The sequence below is a fragment of the Protomyctophum bolini genome (assembly GCF_963924005.1).
Source record: "Protomyctophum bolini genome assembly, chromosome: 17".
NCBI lineage: Eukaryota > Metazoa > Chordata > Actinopteri > Myctophiformes > Myctophidae > Protomyctophum > Protomyctophum bolini.
The window spans coordinates 21222942-21249922 of record NC_137878.1 but is presented as its reverse complement, the minus strand read 5'-3'; the positions used below and the strand labels follow the sequence as shown (position 1 = coordinate 21249922).

At 43.6% G+C, this 26981-nt stretch overlaps 1 protein-coding gene across 8 annotated transcripts in view; it reads right to left on the bottom strand.

Moving 5' to 3' along the window:
• Positions 1-26981, bottom strand: part of col16a1 (collagen, type XVI, alpha 1) — a 127957-nt gene that overhangs the window by 89240 nt on the left and 11736 nt on the right. For all 8 annotated transcript variants that reach the window (XM_080788185.1, XM_080788186.1, XM_080788187.1 and 5 more), the window contains exons 3-8: positions 21386-21463; positions 21088-21205; positions 9701-9824; positions 8535-8819; positions 5704-5784; positions 2623-2688 (exon numbers count right to left, since the gene is read on the bottom strand). In XM_080788185.1, coding sequence (XP_080644311.1) covers positions 2623-2688; positions 5704-5784; positions 8535-8819; positions 9701-9824; positions 21088-21205; positions 21386-21463 — 752 coding nt within the window. The remainder of the gene's footprint in view (positions 1-2622; positions 2689-5703; positions 5785-8534; positions 8820-9700; positions 9825-21087; positions 21206-21385; positions 21464-26981) is intronic.

The window sequence follows — 26981 nt, the reverse complement described above, 5'->3', positions numbered from 1 at the left end:
GCTTGCAGGTCTACAAGCTTGTAGACCTGCTATTTTTTTTATTGTGAAAACATGGTGCAAATCTTTGAATATCGCTCTTTCACAGCGAACATTTAAAACTCAAAAATTTGCTTCTGGGGGGTCCCTGGAACATTATATTTTGAGATGAGGGTCCGCGGCCAAATACAGATAGTTCTGGGGGTCCTTGACATGAAAAGGGTTGAGCACCACGGATATAGAAACATAGGATTTTCAGAAAACTACAGTACTTTACAGTAGAAGGCATTTGCAGAATCAGTTCTGGAGTCTAAATGGGTTAACAGATGGGTGGGGGTTTAGGTCTGGCAAGCAGAAATGCATAATACAGTACTTTCCTGCGATCCAGTAAACATTTCTGCAATCATCTCCGCGTTCTATCGGGCAATCTGCTCACGTATTCGCCCTCCCACCTAAGCAAAGAAATACACGCTATAGCAACGATTCTGTCAGTATTGTTTGACCCTGGCCCGATCGGCATTCCCAACACACCAGTCAGCAGCGGCAGAGACATGCTGTGCAAGCATACAGCGTTCCACATACACACGCATGGCATTCCACTGAGGTCACCTCGCTGCCAGGATCTGTTCTAATGGAAACAGTGCAGTGCCATGGTAACAGCTGGCGTGCATACAGGGGTCACGGACCTGTTGGCATATGTACTGTACAGATACTGTAAGGATACTGTAACACACAGGCCAAAACATATATTATATGCAGTCCAGTGTGAGCACGTAACAAATGTGAGCACGGACCAAATTAACCATATCTTTGCTATTGTAATACCCTGTTTGTGTTGTTTTGTGTTGGTTCATTTTGTGTTTTTTCTCTTCTTTCGTTTTTCTTTTCCTTTGTTAAGCGTTTTGTATTGATTGTATAGTTAGGACCCTCTCGAAAACGAGATACTATATCTCAATAGGTTATATTCCTAAATAAAGAGGTGCGTGCATGCGTGCATGTGTGTGTATGTGAGAGAGCGTAAGTGAGTGAGTGTGTGAGGTCTGTGCTTTGTAACCCAAGTGCTGTGCTAGCTTGTAAAAGCAGCCTCTGCAGTCATGACCATTATACACATCTGTGACTCAGTGAGAATGAAGAAGTTGGCAACAATGCCAGGCCCTCAACACTGTACCATAAAAGGTTATCAGAGAGATAGAGAGAGGGAGAGAGGCACAGAGACAGGCGGAGAGATAAAGAACAGAGATTAAAGGAGTGTGCTTTTAGCCTGTCTCCAGCCCCTGAATCACTAGCCACGGCCATTAAAAAATATGTTCTTCTGGCGATTCAGGTCCGGTGACTCTATGGCAGCCTTTTGTTGAAAATCTGATACTGCGACCACGGCCAATCAGCGCCGTATCAACTCTATGACATGATACAACAAACACGGCTGTCCCCACTGTAGTAACTTGCAACTGTATCGATCTGGCTATTAAATCGCCCTATGATAAATAGTTTCTTTACAGAAATGACAGGTTTTAGAAACATCATCATCCGACATATTTTACCGTGTTTGTTTACGTGCTAGTAGCACTCGTTGGCCGCGTTTGTTTGGTTAGCTACCAGGTTAGCCACATTGACAACGATGTCATCTGCTACTATTTTGATTGGTTGGTGTGAACCAATCGCCGAAGACTGCCGCTTTGGCAACGCCCATCCCAGAAACAGCTGCCGTGGGCAGGGCTTTCAGTCTGAATAATGAAGTGAAACTAAATGAAAATTCAGGCTAGTGAGGTTGGCGAGGTGGGGACAATAAGAAACGAGACGAGCGATGAGAGAAAACAGCGATTACGATAAAGATACAGGGAGAAGGAATGAGAAAGAGAGAGAGAGAGAGAGAAAGACAGAGACACAGAGAGAGTCTTAGAGAGAGCTGGCATGCATAAGTTATTGTAGTCGTATCGGGCTGGAGCCATCACTGGAATTGATTACTCTGTCCAGAACATCTTCAGAGTTAACACCAGCCTCTCCACAAGACAAACACCAGGCCTAATGAATAGATAATTGGATATGGATCCCATTAATATGAATGATAGAACGAGTGGCGGGGGGGCAATAAACAGCCTTTTAGGTTACAATGGAACAACCATGTGTAGTAATCCTGCACGGCGATAAAGACGGCGCTCAAATGTGGGGAAGTGTTTTTCACGCGCTGTCGCCGGCGGATGTTTTGAACAGTCGACAAAGGGGCCCACTGAAGTGAGGTCATAGGGAGGTCTCGGCACAGACAGGGGACCGGAGTAAACGAGAAAACATGTTTTCAGGAGACAGACAATCAGGGAAGTGAAGCAGGCCATTTGCTACATATCAAGCCCCCCCCCCCCCCCGCTACCAAGAAATGTTTGCTACTTAACTAGAGTTCAGACGTCTCAGACTCCCAGGAAGATAGTGTTCTCTAGCCAAATGTGTGAGTGTGCGTGCGTGAGTGCGTGCGTGCGATGGGAACCATGTGTGTTGTAAATTCATTGAAGTGAGGTCACACAGTTGAGAGAGACCGGCAAATTTTCCACCATTCGTTATTGGCCTTACATGGCTTTGCCAATGGTTGTAAATGAGAAAATAAGGGTGTCCAGGAGTGTACTGTGTGTGTGTGTGTGTGTGTGCTTGCATTACCTGGTTCAAGTTCTCTACCAGGTCATTCTCAGCAGCGCGACGACTTTTGGGGGCATCTGGTGGGCACTGCGAACACACAGTCGACAGAGAGCATTTATTCATTGTGTGCGTGTGTGTGTATAAACATCTGACAAGAGAAACATTAACTTACCGGTAGTTAGACCATATCCCTAATTGACCAGATTCCCATGGGCTCCATTGCCTCTTTTTGCTATATACTAAATATCCTTGTGGAAAATAGCTCATCCACAAGCTACTTAGTTTCACCAAATGTTCAAGGGTTTGAGTGGATAAAAGCTGTACCTTTGATTAATGTGTGCGGCATAACCCTCATTACACTCTCACACACACACACACACACACACACACACACACACACACACACACACACACACACACACACACACACACACACACACACACACACACACACACACACACACACACACACACACACACACACACACACACACACACACACACACACACACACACACACACACACACACACACAGACAGTTCTAAATTTAAAATGCAGCTCCCGGGGAGCCCGGCAGCACACAAGCCCCCAAGCCAACGAACCAGGAGACTAATCCCTCTGGAGAGCCTCTCCTCAGGTCAGGAATGTTCCATTATCTCACTTCTACACAAACTTCTGAGGGAACTTCTCACTGACTAGGATATATCGTTCAACATGGATGTGGAGACAAACTGAACCCAGGCCTAACAACCTACATGTGTGACATGCATGCAGACGCATTGCAAAACCACAACCAGGCACACACACACAACAAGCACATGCACACACTGCTACGGCGTCGCATTTGTGTAGTAATCGACAACTCCCAAAAAGTAGTTAGCTCATTTGCCGCCGACACCGCCATCTGGTGGCTGAATTGATACTCGTAGGACGCCACCATCCACTTTTTTCATGCCTATGATGAAACAATAACGTGCCTTAAAGGACAGTTCCGTGAGTGCTGGGATTATCTCGTTTAAAAGTGACTTCTCCGACCGTGCACCCGGTAAAATGATCAAAGAGAATGAGACCAATTGGATTTGTGCGTGCATCCTTCGTTTAGATTTAATTCACCCAAACCATACATTTTGTGACCGGCGATCATAACGTTTATAGAAATGAGCCGCGAATCAAGCTTGTTTTGATCAAAAACACAGCCTGGAAGAAAAATCCAAGATATCAGGATTCTAAAAACTGCGTTCCCATAGACAGCATAACCCAGCGGACATTTCACTGTGTTAGAGGCACTAGCAGAACAGAGTTGGAACTTGTGACCTGTAAACAATATATATTTGAAAAAGTGTCAAAAGACGATAATTCTATGCTAAAACCACATTCCAAAACCACAGATGAATGGTCTACAACGATGCAAAGTGTTGACTGGTGGGTTTGTTCGTCGACTATTCTGTGAAACCCCTAATGCACACAGACGCACGTGTGCATGCATGCATGCATGCATGCATGCATGCACACTCGCACACAAACACAGCCAACGTGGACAATGCATAAGAAAAGTTGTCCAAAAATATCCTGGGCTCTAAAATAAACCAGTGTTCTGGCCGTGCTCTCGTCTTTCCTTATATGAGCAATCACTTGCTCTCCTTTTGTGTGTGTGTGTGTGTGTGTGTGTGTGTGTGTGTGTGTGTGTGTGTGTGTGTGTGTGTGGAGGGCAGAAATGCACGCTACAGTACGTTGTTTTCACCTCGATGAATCTGCTCTCATTTGATCAGCCTTTTTTTTGGTCTGACGCCTAAAGACAAACGGCACTGACAAAAATAGTCGCACCAGAAAGGAAAAAAAGACACTTAGCCAAAGACGGAGATGAAGACCGACAGAAAGAGAGGAAAACAAATTGAGAAAGGGAGAGGGAGGGAAAGAGAGAGAAAGGAGGTCGGTCGGGGTGGACAGGGTTCTTTTTTTCCAGAGTAAAAAGAGAATTTCCACCTCGGAGTGAGAGCACTGTAATTCAGTTCTTTCATTTAGGCTTTCTAGTCACATTTTATGGGAACACACAATATCGGTAACGCAGAACTGCAGCGACATACTGTAATTCCACACAATGGAATTAAGGCAGAGTCAATTTGTTGACACTGTAAATCCACGTCTCAGAAGACTATGGCTGTGTAAGCCCACGGCCGTAATAAGTCTGTTTTGGTGGGAGCCTGAGTTAAATAACGGGTAATGTACAGTGACCCGGACGGATCAAAGACAGCACAGCAGAGATGTAGAGTTTGGCAGAGGCAATATTGCCCGCTCATCCATGGCTCGTATTGAGCATGCAAGCCGCTGCAAAAACCTCCAATTTTGGTTTTCTCCTTGGTTAATGACCAGCATTATTTACATGAGCATATTGTAATGAACCACACGAACCCTAGCATTCCCACTCTGGCCAGAATAGCCAAACGTTTATTAGAATCTGCCGACCTACAATCTCACAACGAGCCACGTTATGAGCTTTGAGATTGGCTCTTTCGCTGCCAAACGATTTGGCGTAGAAAGTAAGGAGTGGTCGAAGTATCGAAGGAGCCCTGCGGTCACCAAAGTATATGCGGTTTAAGTGGTTGAGAGTTCATTATTATCTATATTAGTATCAGTAGTAGCATATTAGTAGAGTTTAGCTTAACCCATTCTGACCTGAGATCAGATTCATACCAGGTTTCCACTGGACACACACTGGTCTGATGAACCCATTCTGACCTGAGATCAGATTCTAAAAATGTCAGTCGTTCTTCGAATTTTTCAAAAATAGCAGACCTACAATCTCGTAGCGCGCCACTCGGTGGCGCGATATGAGCTTGCTTGTCTCCCCAGTCAGAGTTCAATGAATGTGAGTTTGAATGAATGTAGAATTATGTGCAGGATGTAATTTGCATACAGATGTGAGTGGACTTAATTAAACGGTAAACTTTTTATATATTGTACATTTAAATGTAAAAGAAGAATCATCTCTCTCACACTTGTGCCAGTGATCACCCTCTGCTGTGCCAATGTTGGCACATGTGCCTACGGTTGCCTAGCTGCCTACCCCTGTGCTAGATCATTAGAGTAATTGCCGTTCTTACCCGAGCTCCAGGTATCTCACAGCAGGCCTCCTGAATGGCCAGAGAGGGATCGCAATACAGCATCACCTGCTGAATGTCCACCTGAGGAAGAGAGAGAGTGTTATTTTCACATCACAGCTCTCTAGTCGAGACCAAATGTTTTCTACCCAGTTTAATATCCAATACTTTTACTTATACTCCACCACTGTACATCTCATATCCAACATATTGTGCTTTTACTCCACTACATTTATGTGATAGCTTTAGTTACTAGTTACTTTGAAGATTTGGATAATTATTACCAAACATACATCAACCACTTCATTCCAGCACTGCCTTTACAGCGAGAAGCTTCACCGGAGCGGGCATAAACGTGTGCGGGGGAATGCGCCGTCACTCCCGTCCCGGGAACGCTTGTCGCTCGATCCCTGCTCAACATGCATCCTGAGTCCTGACTGACCGGAAGTCGCTCGTGCAGCGGAAGAGAGAATGCCCTCTCCTGAGCGGCAGCAGCCCATGTACAGCCAATTGTATTTGTTGTAGTGCCCCTGCCAAGTCAGAGGCACCGCAGAGGAATGGAACCCCAATCTGCCTGCACAGCACTTGGCAGAGGTGGCACAGGTGCGTGCGTTCGTTAGCATGCGTACGGTTCCACGCGTTTCCTAATTTCCTAATTCTCCCTTCCTTCTAACTAGGCCAGTTAATTGATCATCAAGCTGTGTGCCTGGATTACGGGATCTATTCACTGCTAATGGGAGCAGCTCACGGCACTCCCAATCTCCCAGGTAGCATGCTCTCCTTTCAATCTGAATTACACTGCTTCAGGAGCACAGCCTATGGACCAGAGCCATAGAGTAAGATAGAGTTACGACATTGACGGGACAGAAAACTGAGCGCTCAAGCACTGTTCATGCAGCCTGGAGAGGGACAAGCTGGAGTTTGAAATACATTGTTTTCAACGAGGGCGGCGCAAATATCAGCAATTTTAGGCATGTGTGCAACATGACAACTGTACAAAGAATTGTACAGTGACAACTAAAGTCTCTGTAACGTTTATGTTGTACGATTACAAAAAAAACTATCTAAAATAAAGGGATTTAAGATCATTAAAGCTGTGCTGTTGCCTGAGTCCAGTGCATTCTGCCAACTTCTGGTTGGACATTGGTCACTCGTCGCAATGCTCTTCGCCAATATGTAGAAGATCCGCCAATGAACTGGCCCCATGAAGTGAACGGAGTTGTCGTAACTCTCTCTCACTCCATGGCTCTGCTGTGGACATGCATGTCATACACCTCACACTCAATCTCTCACTCTATGGCTCTGCTGTGGACATGCATGTCATACACCTCACACCCAATCTTCCGCCGTATAGTCTGAAAATCCACCTCTTCAGACTCCATCTTAGCCCGCAACACTTGACCTAGCCTCCATGTCCTTCACCGTTCCAATCAGCACCCCTGAACGCCACAACGTTGAAACCCTGTGATATAATGCATGCAAGACTGCATGTGTACGCTCGCTCACAAAGAGGATGGAATTGTGTCATTACAAAAGTATTTTTCCACCCAAAGGAAAAAGGACTGCAGGCAGCGCTTGAGGGGACACTCATTCACAAGTAGCACATCCTTCTGTCTCCCACTGGAAACACACAGCGAGTGTGCCTCGTGCCATTATTAAAATGCAATGTGCCATGAATGTGATCAATTATAATGCTGCACGCAGTTCTCTGGCGTCTTTCTGTATAGGCCATTCCCTGAATATTAGAACTTTGGAGGGAGAACTGAGCTACAGAATATGTTAATTTGCTTTGCAGATGAGTAGACAGGACAGGACATACAGTGTATAATTATATTTAGATAATGTACAATGCAGGAATGGATTAGAATGGATTTTGTTGGAGCCTATTTTCAAAATGCTAAAACCAATTAGCCCAGGGATTGCACAGCTTTGTGCTTGTTGTAATTTATTTCAACAGGAATGACTCAGTCTTAACTGCCAGGTGCAGAATGCTCTCGTTTATGAACATCTACATCTCCATTTATTCATTTCAAGATTACAAAATGTATAGAAATCTCTTGAAAATAGCCGATCTACAAGCTCACAATGCATTTCAATGCATTCTGAGCTTGTAGATTGGCTATTTTCAAATGCTGAAATGAATATAGGGCTGAAGTGGTTAATGTATGTTTGGCTACAATAATACAAATCTGCAAAGTGACAAGTAACTGTGTGTTAAAATAAATGTAATGGCGTAAAAATAACAATTTTGGACCTGAAATGTAGTGGAGTAAAAGTAAAAGTACTGGAAATTGGAAATATTCAAGTAAAATACCTCAAGTACAGTACTTAAAGGGATAGTTCACACTTTTTTGTATGAAATACTTGCCATTAGAGTGGTTGCAACTGGTTCCGCTCTGGTTTTGGTCAAATATTAAGTAGTTCCGGTCATTTTGTGGGGGGCACTGAGGCCACGCATTAAAAGTAAATGAATCCACAAAACTAGCGTCATTTGTATTGTTGACCTACCGGTATTTCTAAAATATTAGCGCAACTTTCATTCAACTTTGACCCCTCTATCCCGTGGAACTATTTTTGGGGCGTAGTGATAAAAATCATAGTTCTGTGTGATAGAGGGGCAAAAAAAGAAAACCAAAAACCAAAACCAGAGCAGAACTCCCACCACGGGACTCGGGCAATCAATTAATACAGTTACAACCACTATATTAATGGCAAGTATTTCATACAGCTTAAGTTAAAAAATTCTGAACTATCCCTTTTAGTAAATCCACTTGGTTACTTTCCACCAGTGCTTTTGAAGCACCTGGCAAAAAAGTAATAATTAGATGGTTTACCTCCACAGGCCCGGCATCGGCGGCCCTGATGCCCAGGAGAGTGTGTCCGTCGATGGGCAGCTCTCCGCGGGGCTCCAGGGGCTTGGTCTCGATGGAGCCGCAGTCCACGTGCAGGGACACGGCCCCGCGCCGAACGCTGAGCGCCACCTTGTGCCAGCGCAGGTCCAGGAGAGACGCCACGCCCTCCCCGCCGAACACGCAGCCCACCAGGTCAGCACCCGCAGGCTCTGCCCCTCTGGCCCGCAGGGACAGAGTACGCTCGGGCCCGTTCAGGTCCAAGGAGAACTGCAGAAAGGTGGTGATTAGACGAGAGGATAGAAATGGATGGGTGAGAAAAGGAAAGAGAGAAAAAAGCCATAAAAAGAGATGAGAATAACATTTGCAACCACTCAAGACAAATGTGTTAATTAATTCTTTAGAAAGCACAGTTTTTCCTTCTGCACAATCCGCTCAATCTCCTGAAAATCTACCAGAAGATGAAGGAACACTGAGTGCAACTCAAGGTGGGCTAAAGTGGCAGCGATTACTACTAGTACTATCTCTGAAGAAGAGAAAGGCTGTAGAACACAGTATGCACTTACAACTAAGGCGAGGTAAGCGAGAGAAGAGATATTAATTACGCACACCACCAGCACAGCCAATCAATCAACCGTAATGAGCCACCGTGGCAACGATCCATCATACACACCGAGTATTTAAATCTGTTCCCCAGTCTCCCAGTGATTATGGGAACTCTGGCGCTTTATCATCAAACACACGTGAATAACAATGAGGGGGGAATGAAAGGAAAGGCCACACAGATGATGAAAAGAGTTGACAGTGGAAGAAGACGGAGGGTGGTTGGCGGATGAAGAATAGACGAGTGCCGGAAAGAGCGAAGGAAGAACGGAAAAGGTGCGGCAATGAGAGGAGGTACAAGGGAAAGTGATGAGAGGAGGTACAAGGGAACGCGTGCCATTATGCAAAGGACAGGCAAGAAGCTGAGAAATGAAAGAAAGAAAGAAAGAAAGAAAGAACCGAAAATATCTATAAAGCCAAAAAACGGGTGAGAAAAGGAGGAGAGACTGTGCAAAACTGAAAGAAAAATACAGACAGAGAGAAGCCATCGTTTCTAAGCAGCAGACAGACAGAGAGAGAGGGAGGGAGGGAGAGAGTCGTGTTGGTACTTGTGGATATCCTCGCTGGTCGGAGATCTGCAGGAGGTATAGGGTGTCCTTCAGGGCCTTCTTCTTCAGGGCCAAGGTGAAGACCAGCGTGAACTCTTCAGGCAAGCCGTGAGGGAACACCTGACTGAAAGAGACAACAGGCGTCAGTCAGCCAGAGCTAGACACTGTGGCATGCAGGCCCAGACATGCGCACGTCGCAGACACAGTGCGAAGCATTTCGGTGCATGATGGATTGTTTTCCACTGTCGTCGTGTTAGATAATCAATAGAGGTTCTAAGGGGCAAAACATTTCTATCCACTAGAGGGTGCTTGTGAGCACTTCAACTAAAAATAACCCTGAATGAATGATGAACCATTTATACTATAGCAGGTTACTTTACAGTAGCTTACTTGGAAATATCTGACCCTAATTAGAGCATTATTAGATATTTAACTTGTGAGAGTGTCCCGTACGGGTTCATTTGGTTTCATTTCATGCTCTCAAGAGTTACATTATTCTTCAAACGTCTTTATTACTTAATTTACAAGAAGTCTACACAATTAGAGAATGTAAAATAATTGTTATTTTGATCGTTTGCCTGTTATCTCCTATGGTACCAACATCAATACCGCATGGAATGGAATTGTGGACAAAATCAGCAACAGCAACAAAACATTCTTTAGAAGCTAAGGGTTGAAAACCACTACCGATAAGCCAAAAGGAAAACAAGAAAAAGAAACAGCACAACATGAAGTAGAACCAAAACAAGGATAAACAAACATGAGCGACGGAGAGGCATCTCGGCGGTCAACAGAATTAAGTTGTCCACCGTGTTGCAAGGTAAACAAGAGGGAGGACTAGGAGTCCGTCACGCAGTGAGGATTTCAGAACAGGCTGCTACACTCAGGCCTACATGGTCATACACGCTGGGCTGAGGAAATTGTTCCGAGCATACATTTCCCGCCTGATATCCCCAGGTTGTTTACGACACAGAAGACAACATGTTGTATGTTGTTCAGAGAACAGTGGCGTCTCCTAGGGAGGTGTATATACAGTACAAGACAGCAACCTGTGTGTGTGTGTGTGTGTGTGTGTGTGTGTGTGTGTGTGTGTGTGTGTGCATGCAGATGTGCGTTAGCATGCCAGCGTGGGTGAATGATATGCACACAAGTGTGTGCTTGTTTGTGTGCACACCGCATGTCCACGTGAGCACGTCCCGTGCAGATTTCATAATGAAAAGGCCTATGCTGACTGCTGGGCGAGCCTGGGCATTCTTTAGCATACAAGAGATTATCCCATTTAGACGGGACCAGATTCTACCAAATGTCTTAAAAAACCTTAAAAAACTGTTTCTATGTCAGTGGTGCTCAAACCTTTTCATGTCAAGAACCCCAGAATTATAGATCTGTATTTGGCCACGGAGCCCCATCACAAAATATTTTGTGATGGGGTAGAAGAAGTTTTTGAGTTAAAAATGTTCGCTGTGAACGAGTATACATTCAAAGATTTGCGCCACATTTCCCTGATTATAAAAAATAAAAAAAGCTCGTAGCACTTGGTGCCGCGCTATGAGCTTGTAGATCTGCTCTTTTTCAACAGCTAAAGTTTAGAATAATGCTTAAAGCGGTTCAAACTTAAAAACTTCAAAGCTAAGGTGACACAGATGCGTCCACAGGTCTAAATGGCTTAACCCCATCCCTTTGTTTCATTTGCTTCTCCTTCGGTCAAGGGCACACACACACACACTAGGGAGTGTGGATGTAGCGTGAGATGAGAAGCTAAACAAATATGGTATGCCCATTGAATGACAGACTCGCAGAGACAAGACAGTAGACACACCGTGAAAGATTCTCTCTTGCACGCACCCACACACTCATACACACGCACGCACACACACATACCCTATTGTTGATGCTGGCAGCTGGTTTCTCACTCCGAGAATTGGGGTGACAGTGATTTATTATGAGGGGGGAGGGTCCAAAGGGAAAATAGCCAACCAACACAGAACATCATAACAGAGGAAGAGAAGAGAGAGCTTGCAGAAAAAGGTGAGGGAGAAATATCACGGAAATATTGATCCCAGAGAGAAATAGAAGAGAGAGAGAGAGAGAGAGAGAGAGAGAGAGAGAGAGAGAGAGAGAGAGAGAGAGAGAGAGAGAGAGACAGACACACACAGAGAGAGAGAAAGAGAGAATAATACATATAGAACTATAATTCATGAGGGCTAGAGAGAGACGGGCCCTGAACCAAAGCACAGAACACAATGTCTTCAGAAGTTGGAGGAGTAAGGGAAAGAAAAAGTAATGTGGGTTTGAGGGAGAGAGCAGGAGAGAAAGTGGAAGATAGAAATAGTACAAAAGATCGAGACAGAGACATTGAGGGAGATAGCCAGTTAGCCAGAGAGAGAGGGAGAGAGAGAGAGAGAGAGAGAGGCGGAGAAGGTATCATAGATATGGAGCGTTGTTGTAAACACTACAGAGAATGAAGTCGTTTAGGAGTTGGTTAGGGACACCGGCTGCACGACAGAGAAGCAGTGATTCTGAAACCTATAACGGCTATTGGGATTGCCTCAACTTGGCTTAGTGCCTGCAGGTTCCTGAAAACACACAGACACACACACACACACACACACACACACACGATATATCACTTGGTATACTGCCGGTTGAACACCATCAGACTTGCCTTCCCTCGCACAGAATTGCTGCTGCTCATGGCTGATTCTCTCATTGGCAAGACAAAAAAATAAAACTCTCCTGAGTATGAGCAAGAGTAGAGTAGGAAAGTAGCATGGAAAGAAAGAAACAGGGGTGGAGGAAAGGAGGAGCAGAAATGGGAAATCCAATCTTGAAATGATAATATTTCTGTGTTTCGAATGGATTAACACCTGGGTGTTGCTGCATAAGTGAACAAACTGCATTATAGCAATCGGATGCTTGTACGATATATATTCCATCTCGAAATGAATATTTTAGCTAGAGAGGAGCTGCGGAGGAGGAAACAGACCAATATTGAATATTTTGTGACAAGAAGCCACAGGAAGGAGATGCTGTTGAAAGACAACTCATTGGAGATGTTTAGCCAGGCTAGCAAAGGAGCTCTAAGAACGGCAATGTTGTTTGTCAGTCTTTAGATCTCCCAAAAAAACGATACAGTACGCCAAAGATATTGACTGGACGCCGGAATTAATTACTGAAGGAGGAGGCCTAGATCGAGGTACGTTATACCTTCAGATTCGGGCCATAACAGACGCAAAGCTGGTGTGGGAATGAGTTCCGAGAAACTAAGGAGAAAGACTTTCGGGCGGCACCAAGGTGCTTCTGGAAAGCCTTTCGGCACCTCAGGAGGGGAAAGCAAAGCGGGGAATCATCCAAGCTGTTGTACAGCACGGATAAAAACAGAGGGGAGAAGGAAAAAAACTCTTGTAAATCGGTCCATCTGTTCAATAGTTAGAGCCCATTGAAAATGCAACGGTGGTCTGTGCTAAAGTGGAACAATACAGGACTCTTCTAGAAAATTCTCTAACATGGAAGTTTTTGCAACCAACTGCGTTTGGTGTGAAAGGGCCATTAGGCCTCTAGTTTGAAGGCGTTAACTTTAATAATCTGCATTTTTCTATTATATTGTTTTGCCATGTTGCACTGCCAAGTTCAACTGGAGGCTGCCAAACTCCGCTATTTGCTGTGCCAAGTTCTGTGTGCTGCTACGCCTGCCGTTTAGCACCCGCTGTACCGCTACTCCTGCTGTGTCAAACTTGCAAAGCCCATCAATTGCACTGTCGATATAAACATTGAACAGTTGCAACACAAAATGACTGCATTATTGCATACTCAACTGTACACTGTAGTTCAGTAGCAGAGATGTCAGAGCAGATGAAATAATACAAATAAATGATAACAAGCAGACTCGCCGTTACAAAAGCTTTGTGAGCACGCACGGCGCAAGCACACATATCAAGTACAGAGTACAGTATGAACACGTTTAACAAAAAAGCAGTGGTGGAAAAATACTTGCATGTTTTACTTAACTGCCAGAGTTAAAAGTCCATTGCAGCTCTTGCCAGCGTTTTTACAAACATTTCAAGACCCATAGAAATTAGAATATTTTGCTCCTCGACGATCTACACACCGATCATTGTAAAAGAGTCGCTGCTTTCATCGGGGGAAAGTGTTGCGATGCTCCGTTCACTAGTTTTGGGCAGTTGAATGTTTTTGCCAAAAAGCAAGAAAACAGAGCAAAAATATATTTTTATCAACCCTTTAACATTTCGCTAAGAAGTAGGTTGTGAGTGGCTTATGGTCCGTATCAGCTGGTAACATGCGCGTGTATGTCGCTGTTACTATGCGCTAGACCCCTGGGAGATGGATTTCTGAGGTGGAGTGCCACACCTACCATCAGCTCCCAGTACACGCACCCAAGCCATGCTACTCATATGCCGAGTTGGCGGTGCCCGGGATCGAACCCATGAACCCAGACATAAAACGCTAAACCGGCTTGGAAATGGTGTGATGATGTAATTTCCGGGTGTATTCTCCTTCAGAGGTTCTGGGTTGACTCACATCTAGCACCACTGAAAACAACAAACGGTACATAAATGTCAGTCTGTGCCTTGGATAGAAATTCTGAATATATTCATCGCCCCAGCCTAGTGGAACTGGGGGGGGGGGGCGCAAGATGATGACGCAAATTGTGATTGGCCCGAATGAGATGATGTATGATGTTAAGAGCGCCCATCACTTCACAGTTCACACGGGTGTGATTTTCATTATGACAACTAAATAATACAACCTTATCTAAACTACCCAACTTAGTAAATCAAAATACAATCAATACTCTAACTCATATTTATCAAAACATTAGCAAATGTGGGACCCCAAAGGAATGAACGCACCCTTACCAAAACACGGCTGTTTAAATCATCATAAGGTAACTTCAGTTCAGGGATATAATACAGAGAACACAAATAATGTGGTGTGAGTTGCTGGCAGTCCAAATGGGAGTGAAGAAAGAGACACCTATATGGTGTTGAGAAGCCTTTTATCCTCCTCCAACACCCGCCAGAGACCAATCACTACCTACTTTCCAAATCATTCACCCATTCACTCACTCACACCTCTGCCACTCCCTCAGCTCACACACCTGTCACACATCATCACTCTCAGCAAGGCGCCTCATCCCAGGGAAAAGAAGGTTAACCCTACCTACATTGACCCCAGGGTCGTAACAATGACATTTATGATAGTGTCATCCTAGCAAGCAGGAACAAGGAAATGACTTGTCCGCTAAAAACACAGCTCCCATCCACTCCCACACGCTCTGTATCGTTCACCAGCTCAGAGCCTGGTGGTTAGACTGTCCGGCCTGGGACTGGGAGGTTGGGGTTCCATCCCCGGCCGGGTCATACCAAATACTCCCTGCTTGGCACTCAGCATCAAGGGTTGGATTGGGGGTGAGATATGGATATCGGTCATGATTCCAAAATCGTGCCTAATTGAATATTATGTTACAAAATAGTGCAAAGAAAAAGGCAATGAAAACCAGCAGTATTCTCTGTTTGCATGGTTTACAAAGTCTCTGATTCACTTTCACAGGGTCGGCAGTAAGAATCTGGCCGAAGAAGACAATTATTTAGGCATTTAGCAGACGCTCTTAATCCAGAGCGATTTATACTAAGCAAAAATCAAGCAATCAGTGTGACCATCACACAGCTAACAGATGTTGTCTGCTCTCTGCTTATGTAAATATATACTTGCTTGGTGAAGAGAAGATGCACATACAATATTCAAATAAATGTAATTAAATTAATCCAATACGCAATCAATTACTATGGCACCTCTATCAATAATAATAACAATAAAAATAAAAATAACGATAATAATATAACTAACTAACTAACTAAAACTTCAAAACAAAAGTTGACTCTTTCGACAGCACTTTGAGCACCGTTTCTGGCGACATGCCAGAGTGTAATGGTATGGCACTCCCTTTCGTATATAGACCATTACCGCTTAAATGGAATTGCTTTCAGAGTAATCAAAACATATTTTATTGCAATTAAAATCCATCTGAGCCGTGACCGTTGCCCATTTCAATCCCATTAAATCCATGCAGACAGAAAACGCTTCTGTCATCTGAATGCGAGATGGGGCTCCCTCCTCCCCCCCCACCCTCCCCCTCAATTCCAGACGAGTAGCTTCATCTGTCAGTCAGTCATCAAGCCAAGTGGAAAGTGATTCAGACGCAAAGATGTCACTGCTTCCCGATTACCACATGCTCACCCTACTTGACTCCAGCTTTACATAGTAGGGTCTAATGGCCAGTGGTGGAAAGCAAACTAAGTACATTTACTTAAGTACTGTACTTGAGTACACTTTTGAGGTATTTGTACTTTACTTGAGTATTTCCGATATCCCAATAGTTTTACTGCTACTGCTAATATTGTACTTTTACGTCACTACATTCATTTGACAGTTTTAGTTACTAGTTACTTTGTAGATTTGGTTAACTTCAGTTAACCAACTAACTTCAGTTCAGGGATATAATACAGAGAACACAAATAATGTGGTGTGAGTTGCTGGCAGTCCAAATGGGAGTGAAGAAAGAGACACCTATATGGTGTTGAGAATAGCTGGCCTTTTATCCTCCTCCAACACCCGCCAGAGACCAATCACTACCTACTTTCCAAATCATTCACCCATTCACTCACTCACACCTCTGCCACTCCCTCAGCTCACACACCTGTCACACATCACTCTCAGCAAGGCGCCTCATCCCAGGGAAAAGAAGGTTAACCCTACCTACGTTGACCCCAGGGTCGTAACAATGAGATTTATGATAGGTGTCACAACATGTGAGTCACCGTTTTGTACTTTACTTGAGTATTTTCAATATCCAATAGTTTTACTGCTACTGCTAATATTGTACTTTTACTTCACTACATTCATTTGACAGCTTTAGTTACTAGTTACTTTGTAGATTTGGATTATTATAATAAAACATACAGTAACCACTTCAGCCCTATTGACATTTTGGCCATTTGAAAATAGCCGAACTACAAGCTCACAATGCGCTGTGAGCTTGTAGATCGGCAATTTTCAACAAAAAAAATTATACATTTGAAAACGTGAAATTCTGCATAAAGAGTACTTTGTACTTTTGGTACTTTAAGTACATTTTGATACCAATACTTTTGTACTTTTACTCAAGTATTGCAGTATTGACACTTTTACTCAAGTTTCAACATTTCAGTACTTTTTTCCACCACCGCTAATGGCATAATATAGCCCGCTGTAAAGTGATACGATACGTCCCAAAACCGCTGCTTTCCATGAAATGATAAAGAAAGGAACCCGTCTTCCAAAGGTTAAAGGTTAAAGTTATTATTTAGACAGAACCTCTTGTTAATATTTTCCGTTAGCTAATTATTTATAAAACCCCACAGATAGACTTTCCCGGGGTCAATCCCTATTTGGCGCATATTTAATTATACTGAACGTGTCGCAATGCACCACCCTGTGAGCTTGTAGATCTAGGGGCTTTTTTCAGTGCTTTAATGCGACAATCTCATTAGTATAAAAGGGCATTCATTTATGAAAGAACAAAAAATCTAATGTGGAGATTTATACGGTATTCTGCCCAACAGCAATGATTTGATGAAGCTACTGCAGACTGAGGTCATCATGCATTCCTTCCTTTATTGCCTCTCATTTCAGTACGGCTACTGATTTTTATTTATTTATTTATTTTTATGTGTTCTTTTGTGGCTTTCACCTTTATTTTATATTTATGGAGAGACAGACAGTAGGCTGACAGGAAATGGGAAGAGAGATGGGGGGAAGACATGCAGTAAAGGAGTCGAACCCGCAGCACACTGCCAGACTGGATTACCAGCCAAGGTGCCTGGACCACTGAGCCATGGCCCAGGCCACTGATTTTTTTTTTTTAAGGAAAAAAGTAAAGTTATTACTTACAGTCTTATTTTCACTACAAAGGTTTGTTTTAGATCTGTCATTGTTATATTTGTACCAGTATGCCCAGCTAAATCCATTTGGTGTTGCTGGGGCTGAGTTGGCCCGTGGACACACTGTGGGATCTTGGGATCTTGTGGAGACTTAACAGTTCTGCTAGCTACCAGAGCAGGTCCACTACTAGGGCGTGCGGTTCCCTAACTTCTTTTAGTCCGTGAACCAAAAGAGAAATTAGACATTCCACCGGCCGGGGCCCAAAATTAGCAAAAATAGCCGATCTACAAGCAAATAACTACTTCTACTTTTTCAACATTTGTTTTCTAATTTATGGAATTTCTTAAGATTTTCCTTTTATTCATTCAAAAAATTACCCATAACAATGTGTCTGTGACCCACAAAGGGTCCTGACCCAGTGTTTGGGAAATCCGTTACCGTTTGTGTGCATGTTGTGCATCAAAACATACATATTACAGAGCTGTGGAAAGTCATTATAACATTGCGTGTGCTGTATAAATATGCACATAAAGTATCTAATCCATCTGTTCTGGTTTCTACATACACTAAAAGTGTTTCTCTTACATAACAAACAAAATTGACTGACGCTGCTAACACTTATCTTATCTGTGGGTAAAGGTAAGTGGAGTGTGTGTGTGTGTGTGTGTGTGTGTGTGTGTGTGTGTGTGTGTGTGGGGGGGGGGGGGGGGGGGTATGTATAAAGTGAACTGATATCTTTTCTTGGTTAGTAGTCGTTTTGGGAGGAAGGGAGAAATGAGTGATGGGTTTATGTAAATACTAGAGAGACAAATATACTAGGACAGGGGGAGAAAATCAGGAAGATAGATGTGTAAACACTTATTATTCTTCCTTTGAGCTTAAAATAAGTCTTTGGGGTAACATTTCTCACTGATAAAATGACAGCGCAGCTCTCTATAGAATCAGCATTTTAATGAATACGGTAACACGTACCAGAAAATAGAAGAAATATAAAGTAAGAGTTTCTGCCCTCTCTCCCACTGGGAGTACCACAGAAAACTATAAAATATCAAGGTTTTTGCTCGTCACTGCCAAAATCATTCCACGAGAGTGACATCCGGCTGTTAAAATTTCTTGTTTTCAACAGCAACTACATCCGTGACTAACAATATATAGTGACACATTTATGCACAAAAAGGTCTCCCACGAAAAAGAAAACATTTTATTGGGGCTTCAAGTGAACCAAGCCCATGGCACCGGACGGAGTTATAAAATACTTCAGGCCTGACCCAATTGGCACATTGTGAGTTTTTTTATCAGCAACTGAAAGTGCGGACTACTACACTCAATACAAGAATAACTAACACCTTGGCTGGCAATAAAGTCTGGCAGTGTGCCGCGGGTTCGACTCCCGATTCCGACGGCCTTTACTGCATGTGTTCCCCCCATCTCTCTTCCAATGTCCCTCCATGAAAAATATAAAATAAAAGGCGAAAGCCACAAAAAAACCCATTAGAAAATATATAATATAACTATTTCATATGAGTATGAGCACACTGGACATGTTTTTCGGAAAACCGATGGAGAAACACCGCTAAAAATCAGAAAAACGCGCTCAGTGTGTGGGGACCTTAACACTTAAAACTAAGTATTAGCATTAATTACAAAAGACGGGGAAAAACACTTTCACTGAAACGCACACAGCTGAGTGGGATTAGAGTAGAGAAGCAGTGCACGATCAGGTGACCTCAAGTGCAAGTCCATCTCAAACTAGAAAGTTCCAGATATTCTGCAAAGATGGGGACTGCCCAGTGCCCATACTTCCGACATCCCATATGACTATGTGGCATTGCATACAGTTAGGGTTAGTGACAGCAGGGTTTGTAATGTGGCAAGTCTGTGTTCTGCCCTCCAGCTGTGCAGAAAGGCAACCCTGATGAGAATAAAATATACATTGTTATTAACCCAGTATAGCCAAATGTGGGTAATAGGTAAATAGTCTTTGGTGAGTAAACTATGGAGATCATCCGCCACTCTGTCGGGTGTGAAAATGTATTTCATACACAGGCGAGAGGTTTGCTCACAATCTACTTCTGTAGATCATCATCTGCCGTGCTGCGCATGTAGCCGTGTGTAATAAGTAATTGCTTTAGTTAATAAACCATGCAATGTTTGATTGCAGGTTTTATTCTTTGAAAATGCATAAATAGCCCATGACCATAACTTCCTGAAGTGCATACGGTAATATATATAGCGATTAGAGAATCATAAACAATTCCAGATAGAATATTTCTTAGGCCATGAGGCAAGATAAAGAACCTCTCAAGTCCCACAATTAAAGAAGCTTTTTTGCTAAGACTGTAGCTTAATACAGTATTATCAGAGTGATACAACTCCAAACAACACCTCCGTATGGGCCAACACCATCATGACAAACCAAAGGAGGGTACAATGACAATAAGTCAAACTGCAAACCACATTGTTATGTTTGATACCGTGCTCCATTAGGTTTAGTGCTCGCACGTTATTCACCCAGCAGCAAGCTCATGTCAGCAAATGCTTGTGTATAAAAAAAGAATGGCTTGTTAAAAAGTTTAATAAGCAACCACTGCATAACGGCAATAAGCATGTGGAGGCAGAAAAGCGACAAATGTTAAAGTTATCCATTACAGGCCATTGTTAACAGAGGGAAATGTAGTATTTCAGTAGAAAACGATCAGGAAGTGACCGGCAGTGTGGTCTGCAAAATGGTCCACTTTTACATAACAGGCGAGCCACTGGACAACACTGACACATCTACTGAGGGTCAAAGGCACATCGGCCGTAGGGGAGCCACTCAGCAAGTTGTTCTGCCTTTTGATTTGAACACGACGCAAAAACAAAAGTAAAGGCCTGAAGGGATCATGCACTCTGCAGACAAGGGCAAACCAGGGTGAAAGCTTGTGGCAGAAGTATTGGTGGTTCATGTTATCTACCAAGGCCATAAGAGTCTTTCAAGAGTGACATGTTGACTAGCACAATCTCAGAATCCTCCCATATTGAATTTAATTTCCCTACAGTACATCCTGAGTTGACGGACGATTTCCGAGTTATTTTGCCTCGCGTAAGGTTCAGTGCGGTGCAGTGTACACAAGTCACATTGGGGAACAAAAGAATATCTACTAACTGTTGAATAGATGTTGAGTAGATCCAGAGGGATAATTTTAACTCAACTCTCCTCTGAAATCTCTCTTTTCATGATGAATGCTTGTGAATATAATCTCCAATTCAAGATGGAAACTTGACAGACTACTGGTGTGTTCAAAAACGTTGGAAGAAATAGGTCGGTTCGAGAGTCCAATGACTGATTTTACACATAGCCAACATATTAGTCTAGTTTTTATTTGTTGACGAAATTGTCAATATTCAGTCAGTGAAAAAAGGTAGTCGACGAACACTTTGTCATAGTCACAGAGCTGTGCACTTACTCGGTGGGCTGCAGGAGAGCCGTCTTGCCCAGGCGGAGGATGACAGGTCCCCGAGGGTTACGGATCTTCTTCACCTCTGCGTTCTTCAGCAGGGAGAATCGTCGTACCAGATTGAAACCTAACATTGAACGCCATGCATTCAGTTACCCACACACATAAATGTCCTGTCACCACTACACAGTATGTGTGTGTGTGTGTGTATGTCGGGCAATATAACAATATAACAATATCATGATATGGCGAAAGTGTTTTCTCTATTTGATGCATATCGTGCATGCGTGCGTGCATGCGTGCGTACCTGTGATGTTGTGCCTGGCTGTTTGAGGGAACTTCCAGTCATCCACCTGTACAGAAGGGCATCGCACTCCTGGTGTGGCTGAAGATAAGATTTGAAAGAGCATTGGTCAGACATCACAAACAGATCAGTTATGATCCAAGCATACAAGAGATGTCCAGCAGAACACGATTTTCTTTTCATTTTTTTAACAGCACTTCACTCACCCCATGAGAGGAAATGTGCGTTTATGTGTTTGGCTGTTTCCAATATGTATGCTGAGCGCCAGTGCCGGGAAAGTATAAAAAACCAAAAAAAAGAGAGTTTGATAAGTAAAATAAAAAGGAATACAAGGACAGAGCCTGCTCAGGGAGGATTAGAGGCCACTCAAGCCAGTCTGACAGCCAGTCTGTCTAGCACCAGCCTCCGCATTGATGGACACTCTCTCACCCTGCCGAGGGGAGGTTACGCAGTAAAGTGTTAGAACCTGTCAGAACAGCGTGCCAGGCTCTAGAAGTGGGGGAGTGAGATGCATTAAACCAAGGCAGTACAGATATACCTGCCCCCCCTCCCCTGAGGGTTAAATGTGATACAGATATAATAGATCTCTTTGGGGCAAGGGCGCCCCCGTCAATGCGCGGTGCTGCACTTTCCCCCACCTTGTAAGAGCTTCTGGATGTGACATGTCACGTGTGTGTGTGTGTGTGTGTGTGTGTGTGTGTGTGTGTGTGTGTGTGTACTGGACTTCTTGGACGAAGGGGAAATGTATGTTTTCCTATGAGTTCTACTTGTGTGTGGACCAGGGAATTGTCAGCGTTGTGTACTACTGTAGTGCACAGTGATGCATTTTGTAGCATAACCGAGAGGCACGTTGACGCACTACTTTCATTAGGCCTCATGCAACATTTAGCTACATGGTCTTTAATAGTACGGTCTTTTAAGTCACTTTCTGTCTCTCCCGCTGTAGGGCAGACATCAACTCGCATCACCAGTGAGAGGAATGTTGTGTTTATTTTCTAACATAATCTAATCTGAGCAACGGGCGTTAAGGTGTTTGGGAACGTGGCATGATGCCATATTGCGTGCTGATGCAAGGTGACCCATCGCGTTCAGGTCACCAGCGAAGCCACGTCGTAACATTGACACCGCCAGAGAGGGAGCTGACCATTTTGGTGAGATCGAAACTAATTCAGCGCCAGAGTCAGAGGGGGAGTGATTTTGCAGCTAATGAATGGCTCCAATTAGACTGTGAGTCAGACAAACAGCAACTGTGCGCTGAAGGACATCCGCGTCGCCTGTGTGTGTGTGTGTGTGTGTGTGTGTGTGTGTGTGTGTGTCAGAACAAACAACAGTGGTATGGTCTGAGTCATTCTGCCAGGCAGGGGAAAGCTTAATTAAATAAAGTTTATTAAGAAGCTCCTCGCAGTTCCATGTCTAGTCTTCTTATCATTATTCACGGTGTCAGCGCACAAATCCACCTGGTGTGTTGTGGCAACTGAACCCAGAAACTAGATGTAGCAGCGACAACAACAACAACAGCCACTGAATTGGTTGAAGTTTCGGGAGTATGAGTCAGCTGAGGTGAGGTTAATTTAGGATACTGGAGCACACACAAGCAGACTGATGATTTGTTTGGTTTATCATTTACTGTAGATATGTTAAGAAGAATACATTATAGTGCATAGAGGCTATCTTCTAGTTTCTTATGATTCTTCAGACTAGTGCTGCATAATTAATCGAAAAAAGATTGAGTTTCAGATGCAGACACCTACTCAATCTCATTTTGTGAAGAATCGTGCGGCACTAGTTGGCTGTCCAATTAATTTCAGTTATACTTTTTTTAATAATAAATACTTTCATGGAAAAAATGAGAATGGGAGGGTGGAAAATCGAGATTCACATTTGAGCAAGAATCGTGCACTACTTCAGACCCGATGAAGAGCACGCAGTTGCAACTCCACTTCATTGGTTTTCTTTTAAAAGTTATTTATCTTCAAAGCCAATTATAGTTATCCTTGGTTTGCATTATTTCCCTCCAGTACAACATGGATTTGTGGATGTTTAACTTGTTTTTTTAGATCATTCAGTGAAGGTTGACAGGAACCAGAGAAAAACGACTCGACAGGAGAATGCTAGCTAGATTCAAAACCTTGCAAGCGCTAACTCATTGACAGCTTCTCTGACAAGAGCACCTGCCGCCCCGTCAATCACCACCACAGAACCACCTCAAAGTCCATGTTACACGTCTTCATTCTGCTTGGAAGACAGGTCAGGGGGTCCTTGACATTTCTGACAGAACAATGTGTAAAAAAGAACATCAAAACCCAGTGGACTTAAAGTGGTGAGTGTTAGAAATGTAATTTCACAGCAGCATGCTAAAGAAGAACTTCATGCACAGTGAACCCTGCGGTGTGGATAGCACTGCTTTTCTTGGCTTTTGAAACCTTGAAAGTGGCTGCACTTTTACCGTGACACATTCTGTCCATCTCCCCAGAGCATGTCACGAATGCCTCATGGCATCTTTCAGGGCTCGGATTGTGACTGGAGCAAAGGCTGACAGAAGCAACGTTTTGGGGAAGCAAGCAGCAGCAGACTTGAAATGAAAAGGTCGGACAAATTGAATGAATTGAGGACTTGGAAGTCAGAACTAAATGTGCCAGACAACTGACAGTACAGTGCAAGAAAGTGTAAAGGAAAAAGTGTTTAAAGGTCTCTCATCTTCTGTCTCAGTAAAACACCTCTCCCTCACCCTCTCTCTCTGCCTCTCATACGGCTACCCCCAATACATCTTCTACCAACTCAGCAAAAAAAGTATAATCCCTGCACACTCACTCAAGACATATTACTACTTTCAAAAAGACACACGCACAGTATACACTCATACGCACACAAAAAGCACTCTTCCCAACTCTCTCCATGCAGGCTCTCTGAAGTAGAAGAAAGACCGCAGCCTGCGCATCCTTTTTGCCAACCCCCAAAATCCACTTCTGACATTTTTTCCACTATCTTTTCTCATCTGCTGCTTCAACTTTTTTTTTCATTGGGCAGAGGACAGAGGGAGAAGGGAAGAAGGAGAGGTGTCACTTGAGGTAAGGCAGCTATTCATAAACCGCCAGTCAGTCAAGAGATGTGTGAGGCCATTTGAGATGAACAGCATACGGAGCGTAGTGAAGTGACCATGGTTGCCGTGGCCTTAAGTACAGTGTGAATGAAGTTGAACAGTACAACATGTGAAAGTAAAAGCTCAACTACATTTTTATTCCTGAAGTTGACTGACATCACTAGGGAAAAGAAGCAAAACGGACTGCAGTGGCATGCCTCTTCCGTGTTCTGATAAAGCGGCAAAGGTTCAATTTATGGAGGAACAACCGTCGCCCTCCCCACTGCGGCAGGAAGCAGCACCAACAAAAAGTGTCTCGACAAAGTTGAGACATGTTCAACTTTGGCGCTGCTGCGTAGCCGGACAGAGCAGCAACTAACCAGAAGCACCATGTGGTCTGAAATAGGCGTAGCCTGGCATGACCAGGCTACTATCACAGCTGAGGAGTGCCAGACCAATCTCCCCAATGATTTTCTTTATTTTATTTTATTTTGCAGATTTGTCTGGTTTCCAGGCTAAAATAGGTGTGCACTAGGTGTATCCACGAAGGTCTACATAACCTTTGTCGGATTTTAGGATGGTCACAAATCGCTACTGCTGCTGGTGTAAATGTGTGTGACGGACGGTGTGTAAATCATTATCCGTTACATAAAATGTATTTCATTTATCTTATTCATTTCATCAGTCCCTATATCACATCTGTCTGCCATCTTTTCTGTGGCTGCCTATAGCTATAGTCACTGTAGTCAGCGACAGTAAACTTACTTCACTGTCCTTGTGACTGCTGTGCAGTCGCACTGCTGGCAATGTGTTACTCGCTGCTATAGCATGCAGTTGGACATCTGCCTCCCCTCTGTGTGAAACGCCAGGATCTGTCCTGCAGACACCGCTTTGTTGGGATCTCGTAAGGCAACAGTATTTCCTTCCCCACTCCTCCTCCCGGTAGCAATTACAAAAAAGCCTTTTGGCTGCCGGATGCTCACCAGGTCCGGGACAACATCACACCTATGCTTTGCACGTCGTTTACCAATTCACTGCCCTACTTAGTCTCAGTACCCAGGCTTTTAATTCCGTTCGCATTCAGCTCAAAAAGAAAGGCCAGGGCAAACAAGCCACATTTCCTGGTCTAGGAGTGCGAGTGAACTACAGTGCAGAGGGGCGTCGCTCCAAATTTAGTGACGTCAGTGTTCTCTGCTGTTTGCTACCAGGGAGGAGGGGGGCGGGCGCTCAGAACCAATAGGATCCACCGCCGTGATCTCAGTGGCACCCAGAAACATGCAGGCCAGGCTACCACACTGCTTTAGGCTACCACACTGCTGTTTAACCCTCTTATGGCCCTTGACATAAGTGACACAAATTAATAAAAAAATACCTCATTACCCTTGACGTAAATGACGTAATCATTTTATTCCCTATAATCGGGGGTTTAATGTAGCTAAATGTACAGTAGCAACTTTTGGCTAGTTTGTCTAACGGCAGATGTAATCTACCTAAAACCGGCCAAAATCCTTGCGTGCAGTCTCTCGCACGCACACAGACACACACGCGGTCTTTATGTGCATAGCTGCGTAAAATGTGATATTTGTGGCTTGATTAGAGCTTATTCAAATTAACGATGATCACTTAGCATCCCGGACATCTGATTGTGTAACACAATGAAGAAAGGGTTTAACCGTTTGATCACAGTGTGATCCGTTTGACCGGAAATGACATCGGTCAAAATCGGCATAATGGTAAAGTTACCGGCACCATCAGGACTCGGTGTCTAATACTATAGCCTTGCCCTATGAACATGAGATGTAGTGTGTATATCACAGATTTTTCTATTGGCATTAAAATTATGAATTAAAAATATGAATAGTGCAGGTAGAAGGCACAATCCACTGTTAATTAGGGGGGTTAAAAACTAAGCTAATAATAATAAAAAAAAAAGTAAACAGACCAAATGTATGTAGAGAGAACTGCTCGAAATAGAGCACCGAAGTCTGCCGTCAACATCGGTAGAGGCCACGGGTTCATGTACTTTTTAATTGCATTGTATCGCCTCAGATAAGAACTGTGATTGAAAAATAAGCAATAAGCAAATCATCCCGGCCGTTTCACTTATGGTCTGGATATGAAGAGTCAACTGACTGAGGAAACGTTAATGTTACTGCTGCTGAATTAGTTACATTTTCGCGAAAGACAGACAGAACAAATATGAGGGACTGACTGTCATGAACGATACAGACACCTCTCTGAGGTGTCTGTATCGTTCATGACAGTCAAAAAATAATTATGTAATATTTGCATGTGTGAAAAAGTAATAAAAAAACTTTGATCAAAAAAAACTACACATGAACCAGGGGATGAGCGAGTGACCTCAGGACTTCGGCGCTCTATAGGACTGTCCTGTGAATCCTCTTCGCCCCTATAGACCCGATAGTGTCCTCTCAGGGATATGTTTTTGATTCATCTACTGACCATGAATCTGAATCTCTTCACAAGAATAATGGATTTTTGACAGAAAACAGCTGTCAA